The 26,995-nt window shown below is 38.5% G+C and overlaps 1 protein-coding gene across 1 annotated transcript in view; it reads left to right on the top strand.

Annotated features, from left to right (window-relative positions):
• The window catches only part of LOC127658593 (bone morphogenetic protein receptor type-2-like), a 99,798-nt gene that overhangs the window by 60,020 nt on the left and 12,783 nt on the right, over positions 1-26,995 (top strand). The window contains 5 exon segments of the mRNA XM_052147970.1: positions 18,324-18,434; positions 18,531-18,622; positions 18,896-19,126; positions 22,783-22,897; positions 26,397-26,557. Of these exon segments, the coding sequence (XP_052003930.1) occupies positions 18,324-18,434; positions 18,531-18,622; positions 18,896-19,126; positions 22,783-22,897; positions 26,397-26,557 (710 nt within the window).

Here is a 26,995-nt window from a genome sequence, read left to right as displayed (position 1 = left end):
TTAATTTCCGCCTCCTTACCCTCACAGAGCTGTCTAATGCCTAACCTCAGTACAAAACCATGGCTTTATTTCTTACTTTGTGCACTCTCATTTCATTCTCTCGCTCTCTCTCTTTCAGTTATTTTTTTCTTTGTTGTGTGTGTTGCCTTTGAGAGTGTCTCTAAAGAAAGTGCTGGATGGCCCCGCTAAAAGGATAGAAGTGAGTCACACCGCAAACGCAATCAAACAATGCAGTGAAAAAAGAGAAAAATACCAAAAACAAAAATCAATGGCTGTCAGACTTTGTAAGAGAGAGTTATTTGCATGCTGCTTTTGTTCTAATACTTCTTTTTCCTGATAGTCTCACTCTCTCTCTCTCTCGCCTGGCACAAATTTTCCTGCTTCTCAAATGAGGAGCCTTGAGCACGGCATTTTGATTTGGGAATGAGCATGAAAAAATAAAAGGTTTAGGGCTTTTCAAAGTGTGCGCTTAACTAATGCATACTTAAATCTTTGAAGGCTTGACCCTGGAAATCAACTTTGCACAACAGCATTCAAACTAATCTGTCTCTGAAGAAAACATGAGAGTGTGAATGTATTTATGCATGGTAGGGGGCCCAGCGGTTGGCTCCGCGCCAGCACGAAGGGGCCACAGAGTTTGAGCTGGAGCGGAGAACTAAAGACTCGGTTTTGTCCAATCATCTTTCCTCCTCCATGTGTTATAGGGCAGAATGCCCCTGTCCATGTGTCTTCAATATCTTCAAACGGTACTGGAGCGATTGTCCACTCACCACAGTGCCAGTTGAAACCCTCCTTTACATTGTAAAGCAGGAGAGTGCATACAGAGGCCATGCACTGTATCCAAGCCCTGCCCACTGCCGGCTCGCAGCTGTCTGCGGACATGCCAGCACGCACTGTAAGAGGCATCAGACTGACGTTATCAGCAGTCCGCAGCACATGCGAAGAGAATCTACAGCCTTGCGCAAAATGTAGCACTTGTGTCTCGCATAGACACTTCCCAGATGACCTCCATTGCAGCCAAGCTCTCCTCACACACACACACACACACACACACACACACACACACACACACACACACACACACACACGCACACACACATAGTTGATGTATTTCTCTTTGATTTATACATTCCATTAACCAATATTTTCACCACTCGGACACACATTTCCCGGCACTGGATGTGATGTTCTGTGAATGCATGGATGTTTTATAAAGCTAAGTGAAGCACAGATTTAGATGCTCAGATGGGGTGCTCCCTCACCCCACTCTCTAAATTTGCTTTTATTTGGAGTGCTGCTATGGTGACTCATTTGTTTTTTTATTTTTTGTTTTTGTACCAATTCATGGTGGCTGTTCAGCTCTCACAAAAATAAAATAATTGCAAAACAAATCAATAAAATGGTAGCACAACAAAAACATTAGCAGGATTTTAGCTAGAGGATGAAGCCATAGCAGAACCAAAGGCTATTTATAGCAGACGTGTAGACATCCTCAATGCAAACATGTTCCTGAGAATGATGGTTATTGTTCATATAAAGGTTGGAAAAATTCCACAAGCTTTCCAACCACTGAAATCTGCATGTTGAGAGACTGTTTAGGGAGATTAGGAAGGTACGATTTCATTTCTTGCCCTAAAAAGAGCAAAAGGTGACAAAATACATAGATTTAGATAGTGTGTATACTAAAAACATCATTAAATATGCACTTCTGCTGTATCACAGATGCACATTGTTATTGTGTAATTGTGTGTGTGTTTTAAGAGTATGTGTGCACATCAGCTGTCTGTGATGAGGCCATAGTGGTGCACAGCTGTTCTGACATCAACACAACACTGTAAGTGTGCTTTCACACAAGCACTTTTGGTGTGCACCCGAGTTCAGATGATGAGTTTGGGCCCCCCCCTGCAGCTGTGCTGAGAGTCTCACAAATATTATAAGTCATACCCTGCTCAGAAAACGTGAAAGTCCTCTCCTCTCACAGTTATATGCACACACACGCAAGTTCAGGGTGAGCTTCATTTAGATGGGCGATGTGATATCCAAGTTGAATACTAAATGGAGTGTGAGAAGACTCTGATCGATCAGGCATAGATTAACCTTGGCAGCTGTTTTAATTGCAGAGGGGAATGATCTCTCAGACACACACACACACACACACACACACACCTCCTCCTCTCACCTCTTCTCTCACACATCCTCTACCTTCCCTCTGGCTATAATGTAAGCTGTCTTTCCTCTGGTCTCAGGTATGGTGCTCTATCTTTCGTGGAGTCATAATGGCTGCAAATCCTCCTCTTTCACAGCTCTATTTTATGTTCATTTACCTTTGTCATTCTTATGGATAAAAAACAGCCACTCCCAGGGTCTGTTCCAAAAACTAGTGAGGTGGCTCTTGCCTGTATAGGCAGCTGCCTTCTATGGCAGTATCGCAACTGAAATTGAGTTTTTAAAACGCTCTACATAAGCAGCAACTTTTGCACATCATTCAAATTGCGCTCCTCATGTGCAGCAAATGGGATACTAGACTTTATAACTGATTTCAATACAGAAGATGCGAGAGGAATGACACAATACTCTTAAGTGTAAATATACATGGCACACACACAGTTAGTTTTCTATTATTTTAAAATGTTTTTTATCAAGACTTTTCAGTATTGAATGGAATTTATTTATAATCAGACTATAATTAGAATAATCTGGAATTGCCTACCCAGGGAAGGATGCATACTGTTACACTGCTACCTTATAGTGAGATATCGCAAGCAGCATAATTAAGGTACCAATGTTTTGGAACAGTCTTTGGGTCGGCAGGGCGCATTTTTACATTCAAACACTGCTGGATATAGTGCAGCTTTGAAAGCAGGGGTCTTAAAATTAGTTTTTTCTTTTTTTTAGGTTCAAACATTTGTCACGTTTGACAAAGTCTCCTAAAGACACTGCATTTATGATGCAATGCTACCAAAGTGTGACACTCCAAAAGCTTCAGTCAGATGCATGTGTACATAGACACAGAAAAGCCCTGATCACACATACTGTAGTGTAGCAAGTCTGATGAATCTTGAAGGTGGAATAAAACCATTGCTTCACAAAACACAACATCTTTGGGCTATGCAATGCAGTCTTTAAAATGATAAATGTTCTTAGGCGTGCCAGCCTTTTACATTCTGTGGCTATTATTATTTCTATATTGTGCATTTAAATTGACAGTTTTTACAATGTGTTTGGTCTTCAAAAGACTCCAAGACTTTCCAATTATTCATTTTACTTTTTTTTTTTTTAATTCATTCAAATAAATGTAACCTTATCGCACTATTTAATCTCTGGGTCTGATTTAGAATGGGCCGAGTTTTAGATCTAATGACCCACAGATACATTTATCTGTTATTTTTATTCTTCCTGTCGAAAATTGTGCTACAAAAATCTATGACTGCTTTAACTAATCAATGCTTTCTTTTCCTCAATGTGGTTATTTATCTCCATGTCATGCATTAAAATCACACACCTAGCTGGATTATACCTTGCATAATTATTTGTTTATTTTATTATTATTTATTGAATAATTTTTATTTGGGGGCATTTATCTGCATATATTAAAGGGATAGTTCACCCAAAAATGAAAATTCATCATCCACTCATCCTCATGCCTTCCCAGAAGTGTATGACTTTAACAAATTGTGATTTTTTAGAAGAATATTTCAGCTCTGTATTTCCATACAATGCAAGTGAATTGGTACCAAAATGCGTATGCTCCAAAAAGCACACAAATGCAGCATAAAAGTAATCCATATTTCACCAGATTTTTAATCCTTATTTTCAGAAGTGATATGATATGTGTGGGTGAGAAACAGATCAATATTTAAGTACTTTTTTGCTTGAAATTCTTCTCCCTGCCCAGTAGGAGGAGATATGCATGAAGAATGTGAATCGCCAAAAACACAAGTAGAAGAATGTGAAAGTTAAAGTGGAGATTGTCTGAGCAGGGAGAAGATTTTAAAGTAAAAAAAGGACTTGTTGATCTTTTTCTCACCCACACTTATCATATCGCCTCTGAAGACATTGATTTAAACACTGGAGTCTTATGGATTACTTTTATGCTGATTTATGGGATTTTTGGAACTTCACATTTTTGGCACCCATTCACATGCATTGTATGGGCCTACAAAGTTGAAATAGTCTTCTAAAAATCTTAATCTTTATCAACAGATGGAACAAAATCATACTCTGGGTTGGCATATGGATGAGTAAATAATGGGATAATTTTCATTTTTGGGTGAACATATTCATGTGATTTATTGCGATTTATACATTCACATTTATCACAAATAAACTCTCCCGTTGCCATGTGTGCAAGTTTGTGAATACATTTTGGGATCGTAGTTTCAGGGACGAATGTTTGCGTTGTTGAAACGGCTATGTTCAGCTGTGTAGTATGCACACCAGCTCGTAAGAATTCAGACTGTGTCGCAGGACAACGACTGCAAGCCGTGTAGTGTGCGCTTGGCTTTGGAGGTACATATGAGCGTATGTTGAGGCAGATCTCTCACTCGTTGTGTTTGTTTTGGAGTGTGAGCATGTGCAGACTTGTGGCCTCCATGCAGACTGCTAGGTGAGACAAGCTGGCCAAGTGCCGAGTGGCAAGGCAGGAGAGCTACCCACCATCACCATGTCTCATCTTGATAAAGTAGCATCCTACTGCTGGTGGATGATCTCTTAATCATATGAGATCTATGCCGCATGACTTTGTGCAGATGATTTTTATTTTTTGTGTGTTCTGGATCATCTTTTGAAAATCTGCTTCTGGGACTAACAAATGAAAGGAACAAATATTGAACACACTCTGGATGATGGAAAATTAAGGAGACAAAGTGTTCTGGTTTCACTCGCTAAGATGATCATTAAAGTAGCAGATAAAGACATGAATGCTTGGCCAATGCAGAGCAAGCTTGGTGCTCCATTGTACTTAAAGGTGAAGGGTGTAATTTATGCACCATTACCAACATTAAATAATTTTCAAGCCTGTTTCAGACACTCCGCTCACTCCAAACTCATACCGTTTGTTAAGCCAATGTTGTTTGGCTGCAATTCCGTTTAATGGCACTAGTAATGCAGAAATTACACACTGATTCTTTATTGTGCCAACATGATTGTAAAGGAAATAGAAATGTTGCTTCCAAATGTTCATGTACCCTGAAATTGACCCCATTCTGCAGAATCACTGACACGTCCTTCAGACATTTTTGCATCAATTCAAACATGATCATATTTTCTTTTAGTGTTACTGATTGTGTGTCTCACAAGCAACCTCTGAGGTTCTGGTCCCATCTCGTGGGAACAAGGAAGTAATTGTGTTCACATAAAAAATGGTGAGCACGAATTGGAGATTGCTTTTTCGTAACCTCTATAATTAATTTTTTACTGCAGTAATGGTTTGGTTTAGGGTTGTGGTTTGGGCGTAGGGCTAAAGGTGAACTTCAACACTTTTTACCCATTAAAAAATATTTACTCCTAAAGAAATTCATTGTAAATTGAATATGTGTATAAAATAATGACCACTCACTTGAGATGAGGACACTAGTCATACCAGTAACCTTATCAAGCTATTTTATTCTACATGGGGCTTGGGCACCTCATTGGGGCTGCCATTTTAGAATCACATGACCAGCTGAATACTTCTGAATGCCGAAATACCAGTCTTGTTATTGGAAACCTCAGCTCTTGGATTAAAGTGAATTTCCACAATGGCATCTATAACTGATAACTATTCATTTTGACTGATGCTGCATCCACACCACAAGGTGTCATTGTAAGTCCAAGATAACACGAGAAAAAAGTTACTGAGTGCACCTTTAATAAAATGTGCATTCCTGTTGACTGCATTACATAATTTACAACTAAAAATACAACTTGATTATGATTTCTCCCAATTCATTTTTATACAAGTGCTCTGTCTACTCCTTATACTGGCTTTGCTGGAATTCATGTATTTGCGTAGATTGCGCCTGAAACACACACACACACACACACACAGAGGAGACTGATTCTGTTGGTGGAACGTCACAGTCGGTTAAATTGATGGGACATTTTTAGGGACCATTGCCATGGAGCTGGGCTGAGACAAGCCTGCTGTGTTTCTGATTCATGGCCATGTCAGTACTCTGCCAGGTACCCCAGATCTGCTTGCTTGTGACAGGGGTCACAGAGGTCACCAGATCTGAGGTCACAGTGTTCACTGTTACAGACGTGCAAGCTGCTGTGAGAAACCTGAGCCCAGCATTCATTGTAAACATCAGCCCACAGATGTCTAGACATTCATCAGACCTAGCTTCTGGGAAATATACAATTCTTCGTGTGTAGATCTAGTTTTCTAGATAATTGCCTCAAACAAAACTCTCAAACTTGCAAATCTAGTAATTCTTCCTTATAAGCACATAGGTCAATGCTCAAGATTCAGACAATTTTAACTTTAACCATGCTTGCCATTCATTTCTCTCTCTCTCTGTCTCTCTCTCTCATGAACGGTCTCTCCAGTCTTGCCTCTCGCGCTGTCTTTGTGTGGCTCAGGTGTGTCAGAGCGGGTGGGGGTGGTGTGTATGAAAGCAGATATTCCTGCAGTTTATTCGGTTAAATTGGGTTCCTCTCTTTTCAAACTCAGAGTTGCTGTTTTGATGCCAAACGTAATGACCAACAATGGACCAGTCCCAGATCAGTATGAAATGTGTCCACCCACACTGTTGCGGAATTTGTAACTCACATATGCAAACAAGTCTGTCTCGCACCGTGGTTTGTCACCATTTATCTTTTTTATTGAAAATTCATTTGCTCTCTGTGAGATTATTTGTCAGAGTGGTGTGAATTGCAGTGGGCTGCAGACAACCAGAATTATACAGCAGTCATCATGAATAAAAGAGGGACAATTCTCTTAAATGAATGAGTACTTTGAGGATTAAAGCAATCCATATGATCTGAGAAAGAAATAGACAGAGAGGAAAAAAGGAGGACAGGAAGTGAAATTGAGAGAATGGAGTAGGTTATCAAATAGAGAAAGTCCCTTTTTGACTAGCTGGATGCCAAACTGCTAACTGCCGGAAAGCATCTTGCTGAGCTTCTATACAGCTTCTATACACAGCTACTGTTACAGGGACAAGAAAAGCCAAAGATCAATAGGGAAAGATTCCATGTCACAGTCCAACTAGATATTCCTGCTCATTTTGATGATTGGCACTTAAATGTTCCAGTTGATTTTTTGCCAGTAGAAATGTGCTAAATAAATGAAAAAGAGTTGGTGTGAATTTTTGCAACTAGCATTTAGAAAGACGTAGAAAACATTCATGTGCTTGAGATTAAAACTGACCATTTCTGTTGTATTTCCATGTAATGTGTGTCCATCAAAGATGAGATCCTGTGCTCTACTTTCATTGAATAATGTGTCTTTTAACATTCTTTCTGTTCTTTACAGTAAGTAGTAACAATAAATATTGATTTTGATCACAAATAGCACAGATGCGCAAAAACAAATTTGACTTCTCTCTAGTAATTAATCGGAACACCTGTGCGAGTCTGAGATGCGTGCTAAACTCTTAAAGTGACAGTACCATTATAGTGCTTTTTATATAAATTAAAGTAAACTTAATGTTACTTGTAAATTGTACACCTTATTTCAAACATTGACAGCTCATATCATTTTTAGATATAAAATGTCAATAAATAATTTTAATTGATAGAATGTAGAATTTTTATATTTTTACAAAGTTAAAATTTGATTATAATAACAGACAAACAAATTATAGTTCTATTGCTTGTTCTGCATATGATCAGCCTGAATGTATCCCGCTATTTTTGAAGGCTTATTCATTTGTGATCTTCTCTTAAAGTGAAAAGGTATATGAGAAACTGTTATTTATACTTTGAAAATTTATATTGTGTATTTTAGAACTTTATTTTGATGAGAAATTATAATGTGCATTTTGCTGAAACATTTTTGAAAAGTACACACAATTTTCTGCCTTATTATATCATTTAAGTGTTATCATATTGAGTCAACATGACATTGAATCGTAAACCTCATATCGTAGATAACATTTCGTCCCATCCCTACTATCGGCCGATTTATCGACCAGCTTGATTATTGGTATCTGTAAAATCCATTATCGGTCCACCCCTAATTTGGTGTTATGAGTTGAACCATTAAGCAGATAGCCAGCAATTTGTGTGTGTTTGTGCGGATGTATCTGGATGTGTCTTTAAGAATTCCTCAATGTTGTGCCAATAACAATGTAGTTCAGCTTCTGTTTACAACATTGTGAGGCCATCATGTTATTGTGCTGATGAGCTGTCTGCCAGAAGAGCTGTGAGCAAACAAACATCTGCTCATTTCCCTTAATGAATGTATTCATTAGCTTTGCCGCTTTTAACCTTAACCTTTACACAGTGAAAGGCAAGACTTTTTTGAGAACAGAAAATGAGTTTGTGTGATGAAGCTGTAGTGAAATATCAATGCACTTAAAGTTGTCTGTTAAAGCCATAGTACATCTAGTGCAGTCACAGTTAAAAATTGCAAGTTTGTTAAAGCATGACTAATCGCACAATCAAATGTGAATGTTTGTCAAAAAATGTTTTACATGCCCCAATGAAAGTGAAACACACTTTGGCTGTAATGTGCTTTAATGTGGAACACAACTCATTGTCAAAATGTAAAGCATGTTGTCATGACATGATTTAAGAACCACACACATGTGACTTAGAAAGCGAGTGGTTTTATTTAGGGATGTGCATGAGTAATCGATTAATCGAGTACTTGTTCAACTTTAAACATTTAACTAGTAAAAACACTACTCGAATTTTACAATTAGATTTTACTTTGTGTCTTTGCCTGCAGTGGGCAACAATAAAACTGCTTCTCTCACCTAAATATTGCCATTACTACTCAATTAAATGGTTGTTAAAGGAATAGTTCATCCAAAAAGAAAATTCTGCCATTTGTTTCATGTGATTATTGCTTCAGAACATTTGGAATGTAAAATGTTTTTTTTATTATTTATTTTTTTTATCTTGATTTAGTTTTTTATGCATAGTGTTAATTTTTTCCTAAGAAAAACTGGTTCAAAGGTTGAAGGTTGTACTTGAATTCTAAATGTCAAATATTCGATTACTAATTTTTTGTGTGCTAGAGTACATTATTTGACTACAAAATTATTCAAAATGTCCATCCCTAGTTTTATTATTAGTGTACAAAGCAGATTCCAGCCATGATTTATTTGGCTGGCACAAGGTGATTGTATGGTAGTTCGTCCGGCACCTTCAGCCTTTTCCCCAGCATCCAAAACACAGAGGAGATTAACGTAGGCCAGAGAATTCCCACTGAGAGACTTTTGGGTAGATTCAGGTAGAGATGTGAGAGTCCTGTTGAGGTAATGCTAGCATGAAAGGCTGTTCACTCATGAATGACTTCCATTAGAGTTTCCCTGGTGTCCCTGGGCATGCAGTCTTTGAAATTCTCCCACATGCGGGCCTCATGAGGCGTGTGATGAATATCTAAGATGCCACTGCTTGTCTGTTGGAAAAGACCTTGAGCGGTACCAATAATCATAACATGACAATGAGAAAAAAATTTTGTTGCCATTATTCATCATTCAGTGCTTTTTTTTAAAATCATGTTAGTTGGTATCTAACATACATTAGTCTGGATTTAATGGATTTGTGCCTCTCCCTTTGGAATTGTAATGAAACGGTTTAGATTTACTGATTGCACAGACTGATTATGATGGAATACATTTAGTTTTGTATAAGAAAACACATGCGAAGATCAATGAAACATGTGTCTAGATCATAGCCAATCCAGGCAAGAAAAATCTAGCACTTGTGTAGTAATGTCCCTTTGCTGTCTAGCTATAAAAGATACTAACTTGTTTATAAATTAATTTGTCTTAGTCCCCTTTTGCACCTGCAGTAACATTAAGTGGGTGAATATGGTAAATTCGTAACAAAAAGTGTAAATTAAAGGAATATTTCACCTATTTCACAAAAAAAGATTCTGTCATGATTTACACACTCTCATGTCATATGATTTTCTTTCTTCCATTACTTTCTCTCCAGTCCTCCTCTGTTCGTTCACAAGAAGATCCGGTTTTGTTTTTACCGATTAGCATTCTTTGTTCATATCGCCACCTAATGGGCAGGGATAGGAAAGAAAAAAATTAGGGATACATAAAAGGAAAATAACAACTAAATCATATTTGCCCAAAAGCCCAGTAGGCGGCGATATGCACAAAGAATGTGAATTGGCAAAAATGGAAGAACTCATTAACGTGCATTGAAGGGCTGTTTGAAAGTACACTTTTAGTAAAAAGGACTTAAATATGTATTTATTTCTTGCCCACACCTATCATATCTCTTCTGGAGACATGGATTAAACCACTGGAGTCGTATAAATTATTTTATGCTGCCTTAATGTTCTTTTTGGAGCTTCAAAGTTCTGGCCACCATTTACTTGCATTGTATAGACCTAAAGAGCTGAGATATTTACTCAAATTCTTTATTTGTGTTCAGCAGAAGAAAGATAGTCACACATTTGGGATGGCATGAGGGTGAGTAAATGATGAGAGAATTCAAATTAAGTGTCCAAATACTTTTAATTATCATACAGTAAATACTGTGGTATTTATATAGTAATCCAAGCTTTTGCAAATAATACCATTGAATTACCCTTGTACATGTCCATTAAACCATAATATTACAATGGTACCATGTCCAAAATGCCATTGTAGTACTTTTTGGTACTTTTTCGTTTATTTTTAGAGAGAGAACAAGATGGAAAGAAAGGAAGAGAACATATAATATTAATTATTCGAACAAGATCGAGCAAACAGTAGAGCTTTTATAATAGATGGAGGGAGATATGCAGGATGTGGAACAGGATTGTTCATATAGTCTGGAACAGGGAGGGACACTCAGACATTCTGCCACCAAGCTAAACACTGCCGGCTCCAAGGCATGTAAGCAGTGTCTATGTATATGAGAGAAGCAAAGAGACATATGTCGATATCTATTAATTCCTGTGTTTTATCCTTTGAGTGTTTATTGAGTGTGATTATATCCGATCGAGCGAGCGAGCGAGTGAGTGAGTGAGTGTGTGTGTGTGTTTGTGTCGAAATTAGAGTTTTGGAAAAATTATTTTCTAGAAACCAACACCAGTATACAGGCTAACAATGCACTGCTGCAGTTTAAATCTCATATTTATTGATCTGTCTTAAGAAATCCAAACCTTTCAGAGCAGTATGATAGTGCAGCGCTGCACGTCCGGTTCTGTTCTAGCTGCTGCAGTAGACCAGAGAGTGTAAAGTTCAAAAAGAGAATGAAAAACATGCACAGTGTTTGTTTGTGCAATGCTTGAGACAGTCCGGGTATTTATTCTCGGGGCTGCTGTGGCTCTGGTGGTAGAGCGGGTCGGCCACTAATCGCAGGATTGGCGGTTCGATTTACGGCCCACACGACTCCACATGCCAAAGTGTCCTTGGGCAAGACACTGAACCCCAGGTTGCTCCCAATGGCAGGCTAGTGCCTTGCATGGCAGCTCTGCCATCATTGGTGTGTGAATGTGTGTGTGAATGGGTGGATGAGACGCAGTGTAAAGCTTTGAATACCTCTAAGGTTAAAAAGCTGCTATATAAGTGCAGACCATTTGCCATTTACCTGACCATTCATTTGGATCTGCATACTGTATACAGTATTGTATATTTTTGTCATCATATATGTGTCCACATTCCTCTCTGCTTTGCAGAGAAATGCACCTGAATTCAGCATTTCTGGCAGCGTTCCACATGCATCGATTCACAAACTTAATATTAAACGCAAGCATCTATTATGCTTTAAGCTGTTTCATGTAAGGTTACATTTAATCATCGTCTTGCCACAAGTCTGTGAGCGTGCTGATTTAGTGAGGCTCTTCTGGCATTTTAAGTTTTCGTTCTGTTTCTCTTTGGTTGAAACTGTCGCCTGTAGCTTTATCATTCTCACTTATTTCTCTTCGGCTGAACTTGGTGGTGAAGCGGCTCAGACTGTGAGCCCAGGCCAGGGGCTGTTCAAACAGACGAGAAACAACAGACTGGAACCGAACGCGAGGATCTCGAGACACACACACATTTCCAAGTTGAACATTTTTCCTGACAAAGCATATAAACAACTCGTTGCTTAATCTTATAAATGTTTATAAGAGAGCAAAACACAATGGCCAAGTACCTCCACCAACTGTAAGGGGCTGTTCACAACGAACGCTTTTGCAACCATCTATTTGTTTTTCTATATAAACGCATGCTAGACTTTGTTTCCGATCGTTTTTTTTATTCGGTATCTCCTGCTGGAGATCTGTTTTAGATACTGTGTCTAATTAAAAAGAGCTTTAAAAAGCATATTGAGAAACCTGCTTTCTGTTCAACTGTATTTGTTGCGCTGTGTCTAACCTTTTTTTTTGCGCTAGAATACGATTAATCTTTAGTCATCATCAGTGCTTGGCACACAGCCAAATTTGAATGTACGTAAGTAGAATGCAAATGTATTTAAATACAAATAAATTAATATAACTACTGCAAGTGTAGTTTTTAATTATATGTTCAAATTTTCATAATACATTAAATTACTTATTAGCAAAAACCAGTACAGGAAAAAACCTAATTAACCATATTAATGCACTGTGGGATATATTGATATACAGTTTGTGTGTGTGTGTATATATATTAGGGCTGTCAACTGATTTAAAAATTTTAATCAAATTAATTACATGGGGTCCCGATGAATTAATCGCATATAAAAATATTTGCTGAGAAAGCCCCTCATATAATAATAATTCAATATATCATGATGAAATAATGATTTTTATATACCGGTATGATGAACCGATGGAGTGCGTACTCCAGGTATGGAAGGAGATATTGCCCCAAGTGAAGGAGTTCAAGTACCTCGGGGTCTTGTTCACGGGAGGTTGGCTGGAGAATCGGGGCAGCGGGGGCGGTATTGCACTCGCTCTATCGCACCGTTGTCACGAAAAGAGAGCTGAGCCGAAAGGCAAAGCTCTCGATCTACCGGTCAATTTTTGTTCCTACCCTCACCTATGGTCATGAAGGTTGGGTCATGACCGAAAGAACTAGGTCGCGAGTACAAGCGGCCGAAATGGGCTTCCTCAGAAGGGTGGCGGGCTTCTCCCTTAGAGATAGGGTGAGGAGCTCAGTCATCCGTGAGGAGCTCGGAGTAGAGCCGCTGCTCCTTTGCGTCAAAAGGAGTCAGTTGAGGTGGTTTGGGCATCTGGTAAGGATGCCCCCTGGCCGCCTCCCTAGGGAGGTGTTTCAGGCACGTCCAGCTGGGAGGAGGCCTCGGGGGAAGACCCAGGATTAGGTGGAGAGATTACATCTCCAAACTGGCCTGGGAACGCCTTGGGGTCCCCCAGTCAGAGCTGGTTAATGTGGCTCGGGATAGGGAAGTTTGGGGCCCCCTGCTGGAGCAGCTGCCCCCACGACCCGACTTCGGATAAGCGGTTGAAGATGGATGGATGGATGGATGGATATACCGATGTGTGTATGTATATATATATATATTAGGGCTGTCATCTTAATGTGTTAATTCAGTGCGATTTAATTTTGACAAAAAATAACGCGTTAAAAATATTTATGCAATTAATCGCACCATAATAAGGAAGATTCCTGAGAAATGCAAGCTTGTAGTACCACCTGTTTACTTCAGAGGGCAGTAAGTGAAATTTTTGCTGTATGAGCAACGCACAGTTTATACAGTGAAGAAAACACATACTTGCGTTCAAAACACTTGAATTATTTTAATATTTAAAGATAACTATATACATATTTATATCAATATATAATTATACAATATATATAAAATCTTTTTATATATATATATATATATATATATATATAAAATTTTAAATATTCAGATAATTAAAATGCATTACAGTCTTGTGGCAGAAGAGTTAATCATTGATAAGACAATACAAATCATTGGCATACAGTTTACAGCAATCAATTTCACATGTGAATTTGTCAATCAGTTTGAGATTTATTATGAGGGCTTGTTTAAGTATCCGTCAATTTACACCTGCGTCAGACATGCTTGTGTAGCGTCTCGGGTGCGTCGCATCATAAACATAACTTTTTTAGTTCACTGTATCAAGATAAATATAGTTTAATACTTAGAAAACATCTTGAGATACTTTAGTTCGGATTTGTGCTCCAAGTGTTTTGAACGCAAGAACGTAACGCATGTTTGTGTTGTTCTGCTGCTGGATGGTTATTTCCTTCACTGTATAAACTGCTAAGTTTCACTTACTGCCCTCTGGAGTAAACAGGTGGTACTACAAGCTTGCATTTCTCAGGAATCTTCCCTATATGGGGCCATTGCGATTAATTGCGTAAATTTTTTTTAATGCATTATTTATCAAATTAATCGCACTGAATTAACGTGTTAAAATGACAGCCCTAATATATATATATATATATATATATATACTACCAATAATCCTCTCAGCACTCCGAACTATCCTTTGTAGTCCGCTAATATCCAATTTCATAGATGCCCCAAACCAGAGAGTTATTGATGTGCAGAGGACAGGCTCAATGATTGCTGAGTAGAACCGTATCAGCAGCGCTGTGGCAGGTTGAACATCCTCAACAGGCGAAGGAAGTACAATCTCTGCTGGGCCTTTTTCAAAATGGAGTCAATGTGGGTCTCCCACTTTAGGTCCTGTGAGATAGAATGGTGGTGTCAATGTTGGGGTGTTCCTCCTAAAGTCCACAATCATCTCCACCATTTTGAGTGTGTTCAGCTCCAGGTTATAAGCCAGCTGTTCAACCTCCCTTCTGTATACAGTCTCATCGTCATCTTGGATGAGGCCGATGACAGTAGTGTCATCTGCGAACTTCAGTAGCTTGACAGAGGGGTCCTTGGCGGTGCAGTCATTTGTATACAGGGAGAAGATTAGTGGGGAGAGCACACATCCCTGAGGGCACCAGTGCTGATTGTAGATGTGCTTGAAGTGAATTTTCCCCAGTCTCACTAACTGCTGCCTTTCCACTGCCTGTCAAGCTGGTGATCCACTGATAGATAGATGTGACCAGAGAGTTGGTGTAATTTAGTCTGGAGAATAGCTGGGATGATTGTGTTGAAAGCCAAACTGACGTCCACAAAAATTATCCTTGATCTGTCCAAATGTTGCAGGACATGATTCAATCCCATGTTGACTGGATCATCCACAGACCTGTTTGCTCGATAAGCAAATTGAAGGGGATCTAGAAAGTGTCCAGTGATGTCCTTCAGGTGGGCCAACACCAGTCTCTCAAATGATTTCATGACCGCAGACGTCAGAGCGACAGGTCTGTAGTCATAAAGTCCTGTGATTTTGGGTTTCTTTGGGACAGGAATGATGATTGAGTGTTTAAAGCAACATGGGACTTCACACTGCTCTGTGATCTATTGAAGATCAGTGTGAAGGGGCCAGTTGGTTAGCACAGGATATTTAACAAGTGGGTGAGACACCATCTAGGCTCTGTGCTTTCCTTGTCTTTTGTTTTCGAAAGACACAGCACACCTCCTTTTCACAGATCTTAAATGCAGGTTGAATAGCAGGAGGGGGGTTGCAGGAGGTGTTGATGTTTGTGTGAAGTAAAGGTCATAGCGGGTGTGGGGTGTGAGTTCGGGCCTTTCAAATCTACAGTAGAACACATTCTGGTCGTCAGCCAGTTGTTGGTCCACTGCAGTGTTTGGGGTAGTCTTGTTGTTAGTAAGTTGTTTCATGCAACTGCACACTGATGCAGGGTCATAAGCTGAAAACTTGTTTTTAGCCACTATGATGTCCTTATTCTGTGTGTTCCTGGCATGATTGTACAAGACTTTATCTCCACCTCTGTAAGCATCCTATTTTGCCTGACAAAGCTGCCTGAGCTCTGCAGTAAACCACGATTGTGGTAGTTGTATGTTAAATAAGTCCCATTAGGAATGCACATGAAACTGATATATGATGCTCATCCAGATATGCATCCTTTAATGTTGTGTAGCAATGATCCAGTATATTTCTGTCTCTGTTGGGGCATGTAATGTGCTGTTTGTATTTGGGCAGTTCACGAGTAAGGTTTGCATTTTTAAAATCCCCAAGAATAATAATAACTGAGTCCGGGAATTGTTGTTCCGTGTCTGTGATTTTTCCGTGTCTGAGTTGACCAGAATAAATGAGGAAAACTCCCACGTCAAGTAGAAAAGTTCACAGTTAATAAAGAGCGCTTCCAATTTAGTACAACGCATCTTCTTTAACGTTGTTACATCTGTACACCAACTTTCGTTGATGTAAAAGCATGTTCCACTCCCTCTTGTTTCCACGTTAAATCTGTGATGAGATACGCGCAGAAGAGCTGAATGTAGCAGATGTAATGTGCTGTCCGGAATGGCTTCACTCAGCCAGGTTTCTGTGAAGCACAAGGCAGCAGAATTTGAAAAGTCCTTGTTTGTACAGGTGAGGAGATGTAGTTCATTCATTTTGTTTGGAAAAGATCGGAGATTAGCTAGATGAATTCTCAGCAGCACTGTTCGAAGGCCGCGCTGGCGAAGCCTGACCAGCCTGTCCCTGGTAAACTGATTGGAAAAAGATCATTAATCACAGACAAACAAACAAAAACAAAAGAATTGGAGAGCTCCACGCTATGGCTGCCATCCACAGCGGCATCTTGAACAAATCAATTATAAAATGAAGACTATACAATGCTTGAAATGACCAATAACGAAAGATTTCTTACAAAGGCGTACACTACAGTCTTCAAAGACAAAGGACAGCTGGCTCTAACAAGGACATAAAGAGATGTGGAAGAACAGATGTACAACTAAACAAGAGGATAAGTACATCAGAGTCTCTAGTTTGAGAAATAGACACCTCACATGTCCTCAGCTGAAAGCTTCATTGAATTCTACCAGCTCAACACCAGTTTCATATTCAACAGTAAAGAGAAGACTCAGGGGTGCAAGCCTTATGGGAAGAATTTCAAAGAAAAAGACACTTTTGAAACTGAAAAAGAAAAGGTTACAGTGTGAAAAGAAACACTGACATTGGACAACAGATAACTGGAAAAGAGTGTTGTGGATTTTAACCCCATGGAGCTTTTGTGGGATCAGCTAGACTGTAAGGTGCGTGAGAAGTGCCCGATAAGACAGCCACATCTATGGCAAGTGCTACAGGAAGAGTGGGGTGAAATGTCACAAGAGTATCTGGACAAACTGACAGCTAGAATGTCAAGGATCTGCAAAGTTGTCATTGCTGCACGTGGAGGATTTTTTGATGAGAACTCTTTGAAGTAGTTTATGAAGTTCTTAAAATAAAATTCAAATTTTAATAGTAATTTTTCGTGTTATTAATGTCCTGACTATACATTGTATGAATGCCACTTTGGTGAATAAAATTACCAATTTCTTTCCATAAGATCAAAATCTGAACATTATTCCAAACTTTTGGCCACCATTATTTATGTATGTATGTATGTGTATATATATATATATATATCTCTACACAATGGTGGCCAAAAGTTTATATATAAAGGATATAGCTCAATATATTATATAATCTGTAGATTCAGATTTGTTTTATGAAAACAATGTGGTTTATAGTTTTATCATCCTTGAAAATAGGCAAGGCTAATTTTAATTCATATTCCATCATTTTAAAAATCTGAATTTTGTAAAATCCTGTGACTAACAGGAAATGACAAATTGAAAAGAAAGCATTAAATTAATGATCCGGTTGCGAAACATACTGCATTAAGCTCTGTTTATCTCAATTAACTAAATAATTGCAACTCATAAAAACAAACAAAAATCATGTCAACAGTAATGCAGTTACAATTGAAGTCAATGGGGTCTTGCTTTGACTCTGGATAAACATAAAATTATATAGTCACACACAAAACATAAACATATGTGCTAAAATAAGACTAAGTGTCATTAAAAAAAATGCTTACTAACCTTGTTTGTGTGAAGTAATACCCTTTCCTTCAACTCATAACGATGTAATGCCATTAAACCCTTGAACTTTCCCATAGTACATGCAAGGATACCACGTTTATGTCAGTAATGCAGAAGCAGCATTCCACGTGTATTTGAACCATAATATTACATTAACAGTCATTTATATATTTTAATATTTATATTAAAATAAATAAATGCATATTATGGAATTCTATACTCAACACGTAAATTAAAATGTATGTGTTTTAGATGAAAAGGCTACATGCGAGCTAGTAGTAAAATGAAAGGTAATCTATCTCTCTCCCTCTCTTTTCCTTCAGAAGACCAGCAGCCTCTACATAGAGATGAAGCCATCTTCATCGCCCTGGCATCTGTCTCCATAGTAGCGGTCTTGATTGTGGCCCTGTTCTTTGGCTATCGCATGATGATGGGTGAGACATTATTCTGTGTTTTGACTGTTTACTCAAGAAATTAAGTCACGTCATATTGGTACAGTGTTGTGATTGTGCATACTGTGTTTGGTACAGGTGAGTGTAAACAGGGCCTGCAAAATATGGATATGATAGAGGCAGCGCCGTCAGAACCATCTCTGGATTTAGACAGTTTAAAGCTCCTGGAGGTGAGTTCTGCTCTTTACTGATCTGCTAAACTATACAGCACTAAATACAGTGAGGTTAAGCCTACATCCACTTTGCATGCGTATACAAATGTTTGTTTTAAAATATTTAACTTTAAGTTTATTTTCAGGTTTAAATTAGGTTTTTCAGTGTGGATTTTTGAACCTCACTGTATGCTCAGAAAGTATCATGTTTTCATTATACATTGCATTGTAATGAACTTGAATCATCTGTGTTTGTTTACCTGCTACAATTCACAATTGATTTTCTTGCAGCTGATTGGTCGAGGGCGCTACGGTTCTGTCTACAAGGGCTCACTTGACGAACGAACCATTGCTGTAAAAGTTTTTACATATGCCAACAGACAAAACTTTGTAAATGAGCGCTCCATCTACCGAATCCCTCTTTTGGAGCATGAAAACATTGCTCGCTTTATTGTTGGCGATGAGCGTCTCACAGCAGATGGGCGGATGGAATACCTGCTGGTCATGGAGTACTATCCTCATGTAAGTATTAATCTCTTTTCTCTGATCCTAAAAGTTGTAGGTGACACAGCTCTAGTGCCTGGCTCCTCTACACGGTGTAGTTTTCCACATTTTACCTTCATCTGTCCTTTACAGCTCATCTCTTTGTTTTATTGGTCTCTCCTTACTATTTTTGTCAAAGTCAGGAGTGGAATCAAATGTCCTGCTGCTTTCTGAGCAGATATTTTTTTATCCATGTTTCAGATGGATTTCCAGCAGGCAGCCTGTTAGATGGATAGTTCACCCAACAAAATAAAATTCTCTCATCATTTACTCACCCTCATGCCATCCCAGATGAATATCACTTTCTTTCTTCTGCTGAACACAAAACATCTTTGCTCTGTTGATACATTCAATGCAGGTTAATGGTGGCCAGAACTTTGAAGCTCCAAAAAGCACATAAAGTCCACTGAAAAGTCATCTATATGACTATAGGGGTTAAATCCATGTCTTCTGAAGCAACAGGGTAGGTGTGGATGAGAAACACATCAAAATGAAAGTTATTTTTCTATTAATCTCCACCTTTGATCAGCCCTGACCAGTAGGTGGCGATATGCACAAAGAATGTAAATCGCCAAAAAACGAATGAATCTGGAAGTGAAACAGGAGGTTTATAGTCGAAATAGGCTTGAATATTGATCTGTCTCTCACCTACACCCATCATATCACTTCTGAAGATTTGGATTTCACCACTAGTCGTATGGGTTAATTTTGATGCTGCCTTAATGTGCTTTTGGGGCTTCAAAGTTCTGGCCGCTGTTCTCTTGCATTGTGAGGACCTACAGATCTGAAATATTGTGTTCCGCAGAAGAAATCTGGGATGGTCCTTGGGTTAAGGAAATGAAGAGAGAATATTCATTTTTGGGTGAACTATTCCTTTAAGGATAACTTGGATTTCAGTGTTGTGTTTTAGCTCCATGTGCCTATTCATTCTCTCTCAAAAGGTAGTTGATTGCCCTTTCGTCTTCACATTAAGCCTTCTGAATTCAGCCCAAAAGTCATAATTTACTTACCCTTATCAATGACTTAATGACTTATCTTTCTTGTTACACAAAAGAAGAAAATGTTAACCATGCACTGGATGCTATTTTTGAATAACCACTTAATTACTGTCTGATTTCTATCTGTTCATCACACAAAGCTATTATATGACTTTAGAATTAAAATATAGTGCTTGTATGGATCACTTTTATGGTACTTTTGAATCCTTTTGAAAGCTTCAGTCCCCTTTCATTGTAACTTCATGGAATAGTGTGACCAGTACATTCTTACAAAATTTCACCTTGTGTTCGAAGGAAGAATGTCATACAGTTTGTAATGACATGAGATTGCGTAAATGATAGCAACATTTTCATTTTTGGCTGAACTATTTCTGCAACGTGCATAACATGCCCAAAAACAATAAAGCAGCATTTTGTGCAACATGTTTTCATGTACATTCCTGTTTAACATGTTATAACTTGCATGTTTGATTGTGTGCACGCCTGTTTTACCTGCCCTTGTCTTTTGAATGGAAACAAGGAATGAGCCACACCTTTGTTGTGTCTGGGCTTTAGACACACATCATTCTGTTTACACATTACTGTGTTTGCGCTTGGCCTGTTTCACTTCTTGTACATAAGTTATATAATGAACTAATAGCGTAAAGGTGAAACCATGAGAAATTATATAGGTAAATATGTTCATTTCCTTTTTAGTCATGAAAAGACGCTTCCATTTAGGCTAATAAGAACTCTATTAGAACCCTGTAGCTCCAAAACATTGTTAGCTCCCTACCTAAACAGCATTTTTAGGCCTGATAGGCTCAAAATCAATGAGTTTTTGAAAATCATAATTAATGATAATATGTTGACATTTATTGCCAGCCTGTAATATAAAGCAGCATGATCCAGTATTTTTGTATAGCTAAAATAGCTGGAAGTGGCTTAATACAGAAGTGGTCCACATTCAAGGGTGATAATGGCGGCGCCCTAGTTTCGTTGAAAAATAAGGTGGATACCGTTGCTCAAATGTTTCAGCCTTCTTACTAGATCTGAGCAGTGAACAAAGAACAATCTCAGTAAAAAAAATCATCCAAAATGGTGAACAAAGAAATGTTGATTATAATTATCTCCTGTTCAATGCTGAGCAGCATATTTCAGTAAAAATTGACTGTTTAATTGACTGTGTATTTGTTATGCTTAGCAACATGCTAATGTCAAACTTTATTGGAAACAGTTGCGAATAAAGTCAAGACTGCCGTGCTCTCCGAGAACATTTTTGCTACCTCACTGTGGCACCTGAAGAAGAGCATTCCAAATCAGTTAATTATGAGGTTCCACGACAATATGGATGCTCCCTTAGAAGGCCTGTATCGACAATAGACAGCAACGCAGTTCACTAGGTTTTGGAGCAGTGCCTTAGTCTTGGGTCCTGGTTCAATATTCTGTATATCACACGTCGTTAAAAAGATGAAATGCCAAGACCAGTGTCTGGGGACAACCATCATGTCCCTGTCGCTATGGTAACATAGAGACTCAGGCAGGGCTCGAGAGAAAGTGATTGGCTTTTATTGCTCTGAACACTTACAGGTAAATAATTATTCCTCTTCCAGGAGTATCCTGCAAACGGTTTGTTTTGATTTCCAACCTTCTATTGTAGATTATGGGTAGAAAATCTTTAGATCTGTTTCCTGTTATCAGTAGCATTCAGTTCAGATTAGTACAAAGGCATTCAAGCTCAATGCGTAGTGTTGATTATTTCAAGGGCTTGTCATTAGGACGATGACCTGAGTAACATTACAATTCAATATTAGGCACAGCATGCCTTAGTGCCAATTAACTAATAACCAACAATTTGCCCTACCTTCAATTGCCTCACAGTGTGACAATTATTTATATTCTTACAACACCCTTAATTACATCCATCTCAATCTGCAACACCACATATGGTGTTAATTAAATTCAGTCTACATTGATTTTCCGGTAGTTTAATTTGGTAGTAGTTTAAAATCCATATATTGCTGTTTGTTTATGCTAGTAGTTTTAATTTTGCTGCCTTAATACCCCAGGGCCAGTAATTAGTTGTAGGTGGCTTTACATTTCAACTTTGTTGAAGCTTATTTCTTATTCAAGAGTTTCAAAAGCTTCATATCTGATCTGCAGAGATTTAAAATGCTGATATAAATGTAATCCTGTTGTGTGGGGAAAAAAATAAATAAAATAACAGCACTGACCTGGACAGATTGTTGTTGTTGAGAAGTGTAAAAAATTTGGGGAAAAAATACTGACTTTTTTCCACAATCACGCAAGGAGATGTTAGGCAGAAAATTAGCCTCAGTCACCATTCACTGTTAGTGCATATTTTTTCCATACAGTGGAAGTGAATTCTGCCTAATATCTCCTTTTGTGTTCCACGCAAGAAAGTAATTCGGTTTTGGACCAGCATGATGTGAGTAAATGATGACGGACTTATTATTTTTAGCATTTCATAATACACCATAAATAACCTTTTAAATTGCAGTCTATAATTTCTGCAATTGGCGAGATGTTTGTCTATGTTGGTTTATGACCCTTTTTGTGGCACTTATCAGCAATCACAAGTTGTACTTTTAATGTTTTTGTGTGAGTGCTTGTTAAATTGGTTTTCTCTGTCTGTAGGGGTCTCTGTGTCGGTACCTGAGTCTGCACACGTTGGACTGGGTGAACTGCTGTCGTCTGTCACATTCAATCACGAGAGGACTGGCCTATCTGCACACTGAGCTCCTAAGAGGGGGTGAGGGTCACCCTATAACATTTATACACACACATTCTCTCAAGTCATTTACAAATACCGGCTCTCTTTTCAATTTTCTTGGCCTTAGAGTACAGACAGGTACCTATCCACACAAAAGGATGAGGCCTTGTTGCTAAATAGTATTTGATATTTGAGTTTAAAGGTGTAGTTTGTCATTTTCTTGATGTTAAAATAAGTGAAACGTCTCTGAGGCAGAGCAAGTTATTACATTTAAATAAAATATTGAGAAGACATTTGGAATAACAATTGTTCACAATTAGACCAATAGAAATACTTTTTAATATCATATTGATTTTAATGTGCAGACCTAACTATTAGTTAGCCATTTGTAATTATCGGTAGATTGCTTTGAAGACCATAAATGCTGTAGCTCTGTCAAAATATTGCTCTGTTTGTTTGAGCAGTACTACATTGCATCCAATGCCGTGAGTTTGGGGCAGGACTCTCTGTTTGAACACTGGCAGACAGGGGGTCTTTATTTTTGCTCTTTCCATTTGTTCACAGGTAAAAAACACATTTAACTGTAAGTCCAATCTTAAAATAAAAATGGAGTTGCCTTCGAGGTGGTGTCAGCTATAGATTGATGGCTCTTTTGATAGTTCTGTGATGGGCAAATAATTTCGTAGATGTCTTGTGGGAGAAATAAATCATATCACAACTTTTCAGCTTGTAGTACAGTCATTTGAGCATTAGTTGTCTGTCCGTTACCAGACTTTCAAGACAATCCTAGTCTCAATGCTATTCGAAATCATTTGATGTCCACATTAAATCTTATCTTTAAATTTAAAAGGGTTGTAGTTGCCTTTTAGCTGATGTCAGCTTAGGATTGATGCCTTGTTTGCTGTGAGTTTGATTGGCATATAGTTTAGTAGAAGTCTGGTGGGAGATATAACACAACGTGCCCCGGAGATGCAGATCTTTTTGTAAGATCTACATATGACTAGGATTTGAATAAAGTAATATAGAAGAAAAACTGAACGTGGTTGTTCCATTTAGTTTGAATACAATCTCAGGCAAGGTGAGTGTTTTCTGTAAGTGCTGGTGTTAAGTTTCTAAGAATTTCAGTTTAAATGGTTCTTTAGTCAAGTAATAAGATGGTTTGAAATTTCTCAGAGTACACAACAGTGCTCGATTCATGGTGTTCTCTGCAGTCCCTGTAGTGTTGTATATCATACCAATTATAGGGCTAGTTTCTATCATCATTCACTTTTCTAAACTAAAGGTATGCCGATATATCTGTTTTATAGATTAATCTGTGCCGATAGTTGCATTTTAGAGCCTCCCACTGAACATTGAGTCAGAGATTACATGAAGAGACAGAGGCAATTGAGATGGCCTAAATAAATAGAAGAACTGTGGTGAATTCTCCAAGAAGCTTGGTACATCAGCCAACAACCAAGAAAAACTGTGTCCAGGTGTACCTAGGAGAATTGGGGCTGTTTTAAAGGCAGAATTGGCCACACCAAACATCTCCATTTGTGTTCCACAATAGAAAGTCATGAGTTTGCAACAACATGAGTGTGAGTTAATGATGAGAGAATTGTCTATTTTTAGTTGACCATTCCTTTAAGCATTTTTTAGGGAATACTCCTAGTACTGCCAGCTGCTTTATGTGCCTCTAACCTCATAACTTAAAAAAAAAAGAAAGCTGTTTGAATCCACCCAAAGACCATCGCTGGGCCAACATTGAGCCTCCAGTGGAACGCAATATTGTGTCAGATCGAACCAGCCTTCTCTGAGCGACTCTAATCTGCACATCTGGGTCAGACAGAATGTTTTCTGTAACTCGAACCAGACGATATTTATATTTTATGCTGCATATTTTTGTTTAACAGAATGTCTGCTTGTTGTAAAGAAAGCCTTGTGCATACATATTGCAACTAAGCAGCTGGTTGCATTTAAAGGCTTCTTAAATACATGTATATTTAAAAAAAACTGATTAAGATTAAGTTTGAAATATGCCTGTTATCCGAGATGTCGTCCTTAGAAATGGAATGAGAGCTTAACATTTTTAACACAGCATGAAAATGACTGGCTTCAGGCTAATTGAGCCTTTGGCTTTTTGGATGGTCCTTAAAGGGCCAGCTGCCGAGCAAAAGAGATAACACACAGCTAATTTGTGTGTTCTCTGCATGATTGCGTGTCTCCAGAGATCGGCAGACATTCTGCAGGTCATCAGACCTCAGTTCATTTGAAGCTCAGCTGCCTCTGGCTCTGCCCTCATTAAAAACTGATCTCTGAACAGTCGTCCACCAGCTTTCTGTGTCTGCCTTCATTACATGCTGATCTCGGTACAGACACAGCTCAGTTTGCTCTGCCACTGCCCTTATTACTGGCTGAACTTTACAGCCAGATGCCCGGCACAGAGAATGGGGAAGAACTGGGAGAGAGGGCATTCTTCAGGAAGCCATGACTCACATCTTGTGGTTCTATGAGCGCTCTCTGGTGGCTATGTTGTGCAAGTGGCTTGTACATGCGAATGAAATGTGACTTCCCCTCAAAATATTATTTGTGGAGAAACATGGTGAATATGTTTTTACTTTACATCACCAGGTGTGTAAAAGTAATTCTCACTTACAGATTAGACCCAGTTTGATGAGTAAAAGAGATGCTTGCACTCAAGCACAAGGTTTTTTTTATTTACAGCCAAACCTTGGTGGATAGAGAGACAGAGCAATGACCCCCATGTTCAATATTGTATCAAATTGATTGTTGCATTTTAAGCCTTTTACTTAATACATTTTACAATTACTAATTTAATCGAACTTTAGATTATTAACTTTAGCTTAAGATTAAAAAGTTAGCTTAAAATCTTATTTTGAACACATTTATTTACACAAATAAGTTTAAGATCAAACAGTAATTGGCGGACCCTCCCGCCAATCTTGAAGAACCCCACTGTTGCTCATGAAAGCACTCAAGCAGGTGACCCCTATCAGGGTCAGATGAGTTCCTTACAAAAAAACACATTTCCCACAAGTTTGCCGCTCATTATTTTCACATACAAATGAGCTTGTGATTCACCCAGAAGTTTGCAGCTCAGCACCGGTAGTGGTGGATCTCTGGCAAACATTTAGCAACAATGGACAGTTTTCTGCAAAGCTTGTTTGCATGTGGGAATTATCAGTGGTGAAATTGCTGCAAGTTTGCAGCAAAATTGCCATGAACGATTTTTGCAAGGGTTACTACGACACCATTACCCTTATGAAAATCCTATGAGAGTTCATGGCAAATTTACTGTACTTTTGTTTATTGTTGCAAAAGGTTTGATGGAGATTCACCACTACCTGTAAAGAGCTGCAAACTTCTGGCAAACATTTGCGTTGAATCAAAAGCTTATTTGCATGTGAAAATAATGAGCTGCAAATTTGCAGCTAGTTTAGATTTTTTGTAAGGTCAGAGGTGAGGACCATTAAACAAACCTGTGTGAAACTACAATTCTCGTTGTGTTGTAACAAGAACTTGTTTCGTTTCTCAGATTTATATAAACCTGCTGTGTCACACCGGGATCTAAACAGCCGTAATGTTCTTGTGAAGAATGATGGCACATGTGTGATCAGTGACTTCGGTCTATCCATGAAGCTGACGGGAAATCGTCTCGTTCGGGCTGGTGAAGAGGAGAACGCCGCCATCAGTGAGGTCTGCCCATAAACACACACTCGCAAGCATGAGTGCAAAATTATTGTAACTGGAGAAGAGTAATATTGATTTTTGTCTGAATACGATATTCAATATAAACTCAATGCAATAAAACAAACATCCCTTTTTAAGGACACTGTATTTTAAAAATAATTTTGTAAATATCCAAATAACTTTACAAATCTTTATTGTAAATGTTTTAAACAATGTTATCCATGCTTGTTCAATGAACCATAAACAATTAATGAACATGCACCTGTGGAACGGTCATTATGACTAACAGCTTACAGATGGTAGGCAATTAAGGTCACCGTTATAAAAACTTAGGACACTAAAGAGATCTTTCTACTGACTCACCAAAAGAAAGAAGCCCAGGGTCCCTGCTCATCTGCCTGAACGTGACATGGAGGCATGAGGACTGCAGATGTGGCCAGGGCA

The sequence above is a fragment of the Xyrauchen texanus genome, chromosome 18 (assembly GCF_025860055.1).
Source record: "Xyrauchen texanus isolate HMW12.3.18 chromosome 18, RBS_HiC_50CHRs, whole genome shotgun sequence".
NCBI classification, from domain to species: domain Eukaryota; kingdom Metazoa; phylum Chordata; class Actinopteri; order Cypriniformes; family Catostomidae; genus Xyrauchen; species Xyrauchen texanus.
The sequence above is the reverse complement of the archived record's forward strand: the minus strand, read 5'-3'. Positions and strand labels throughout refer to the sequence as shown.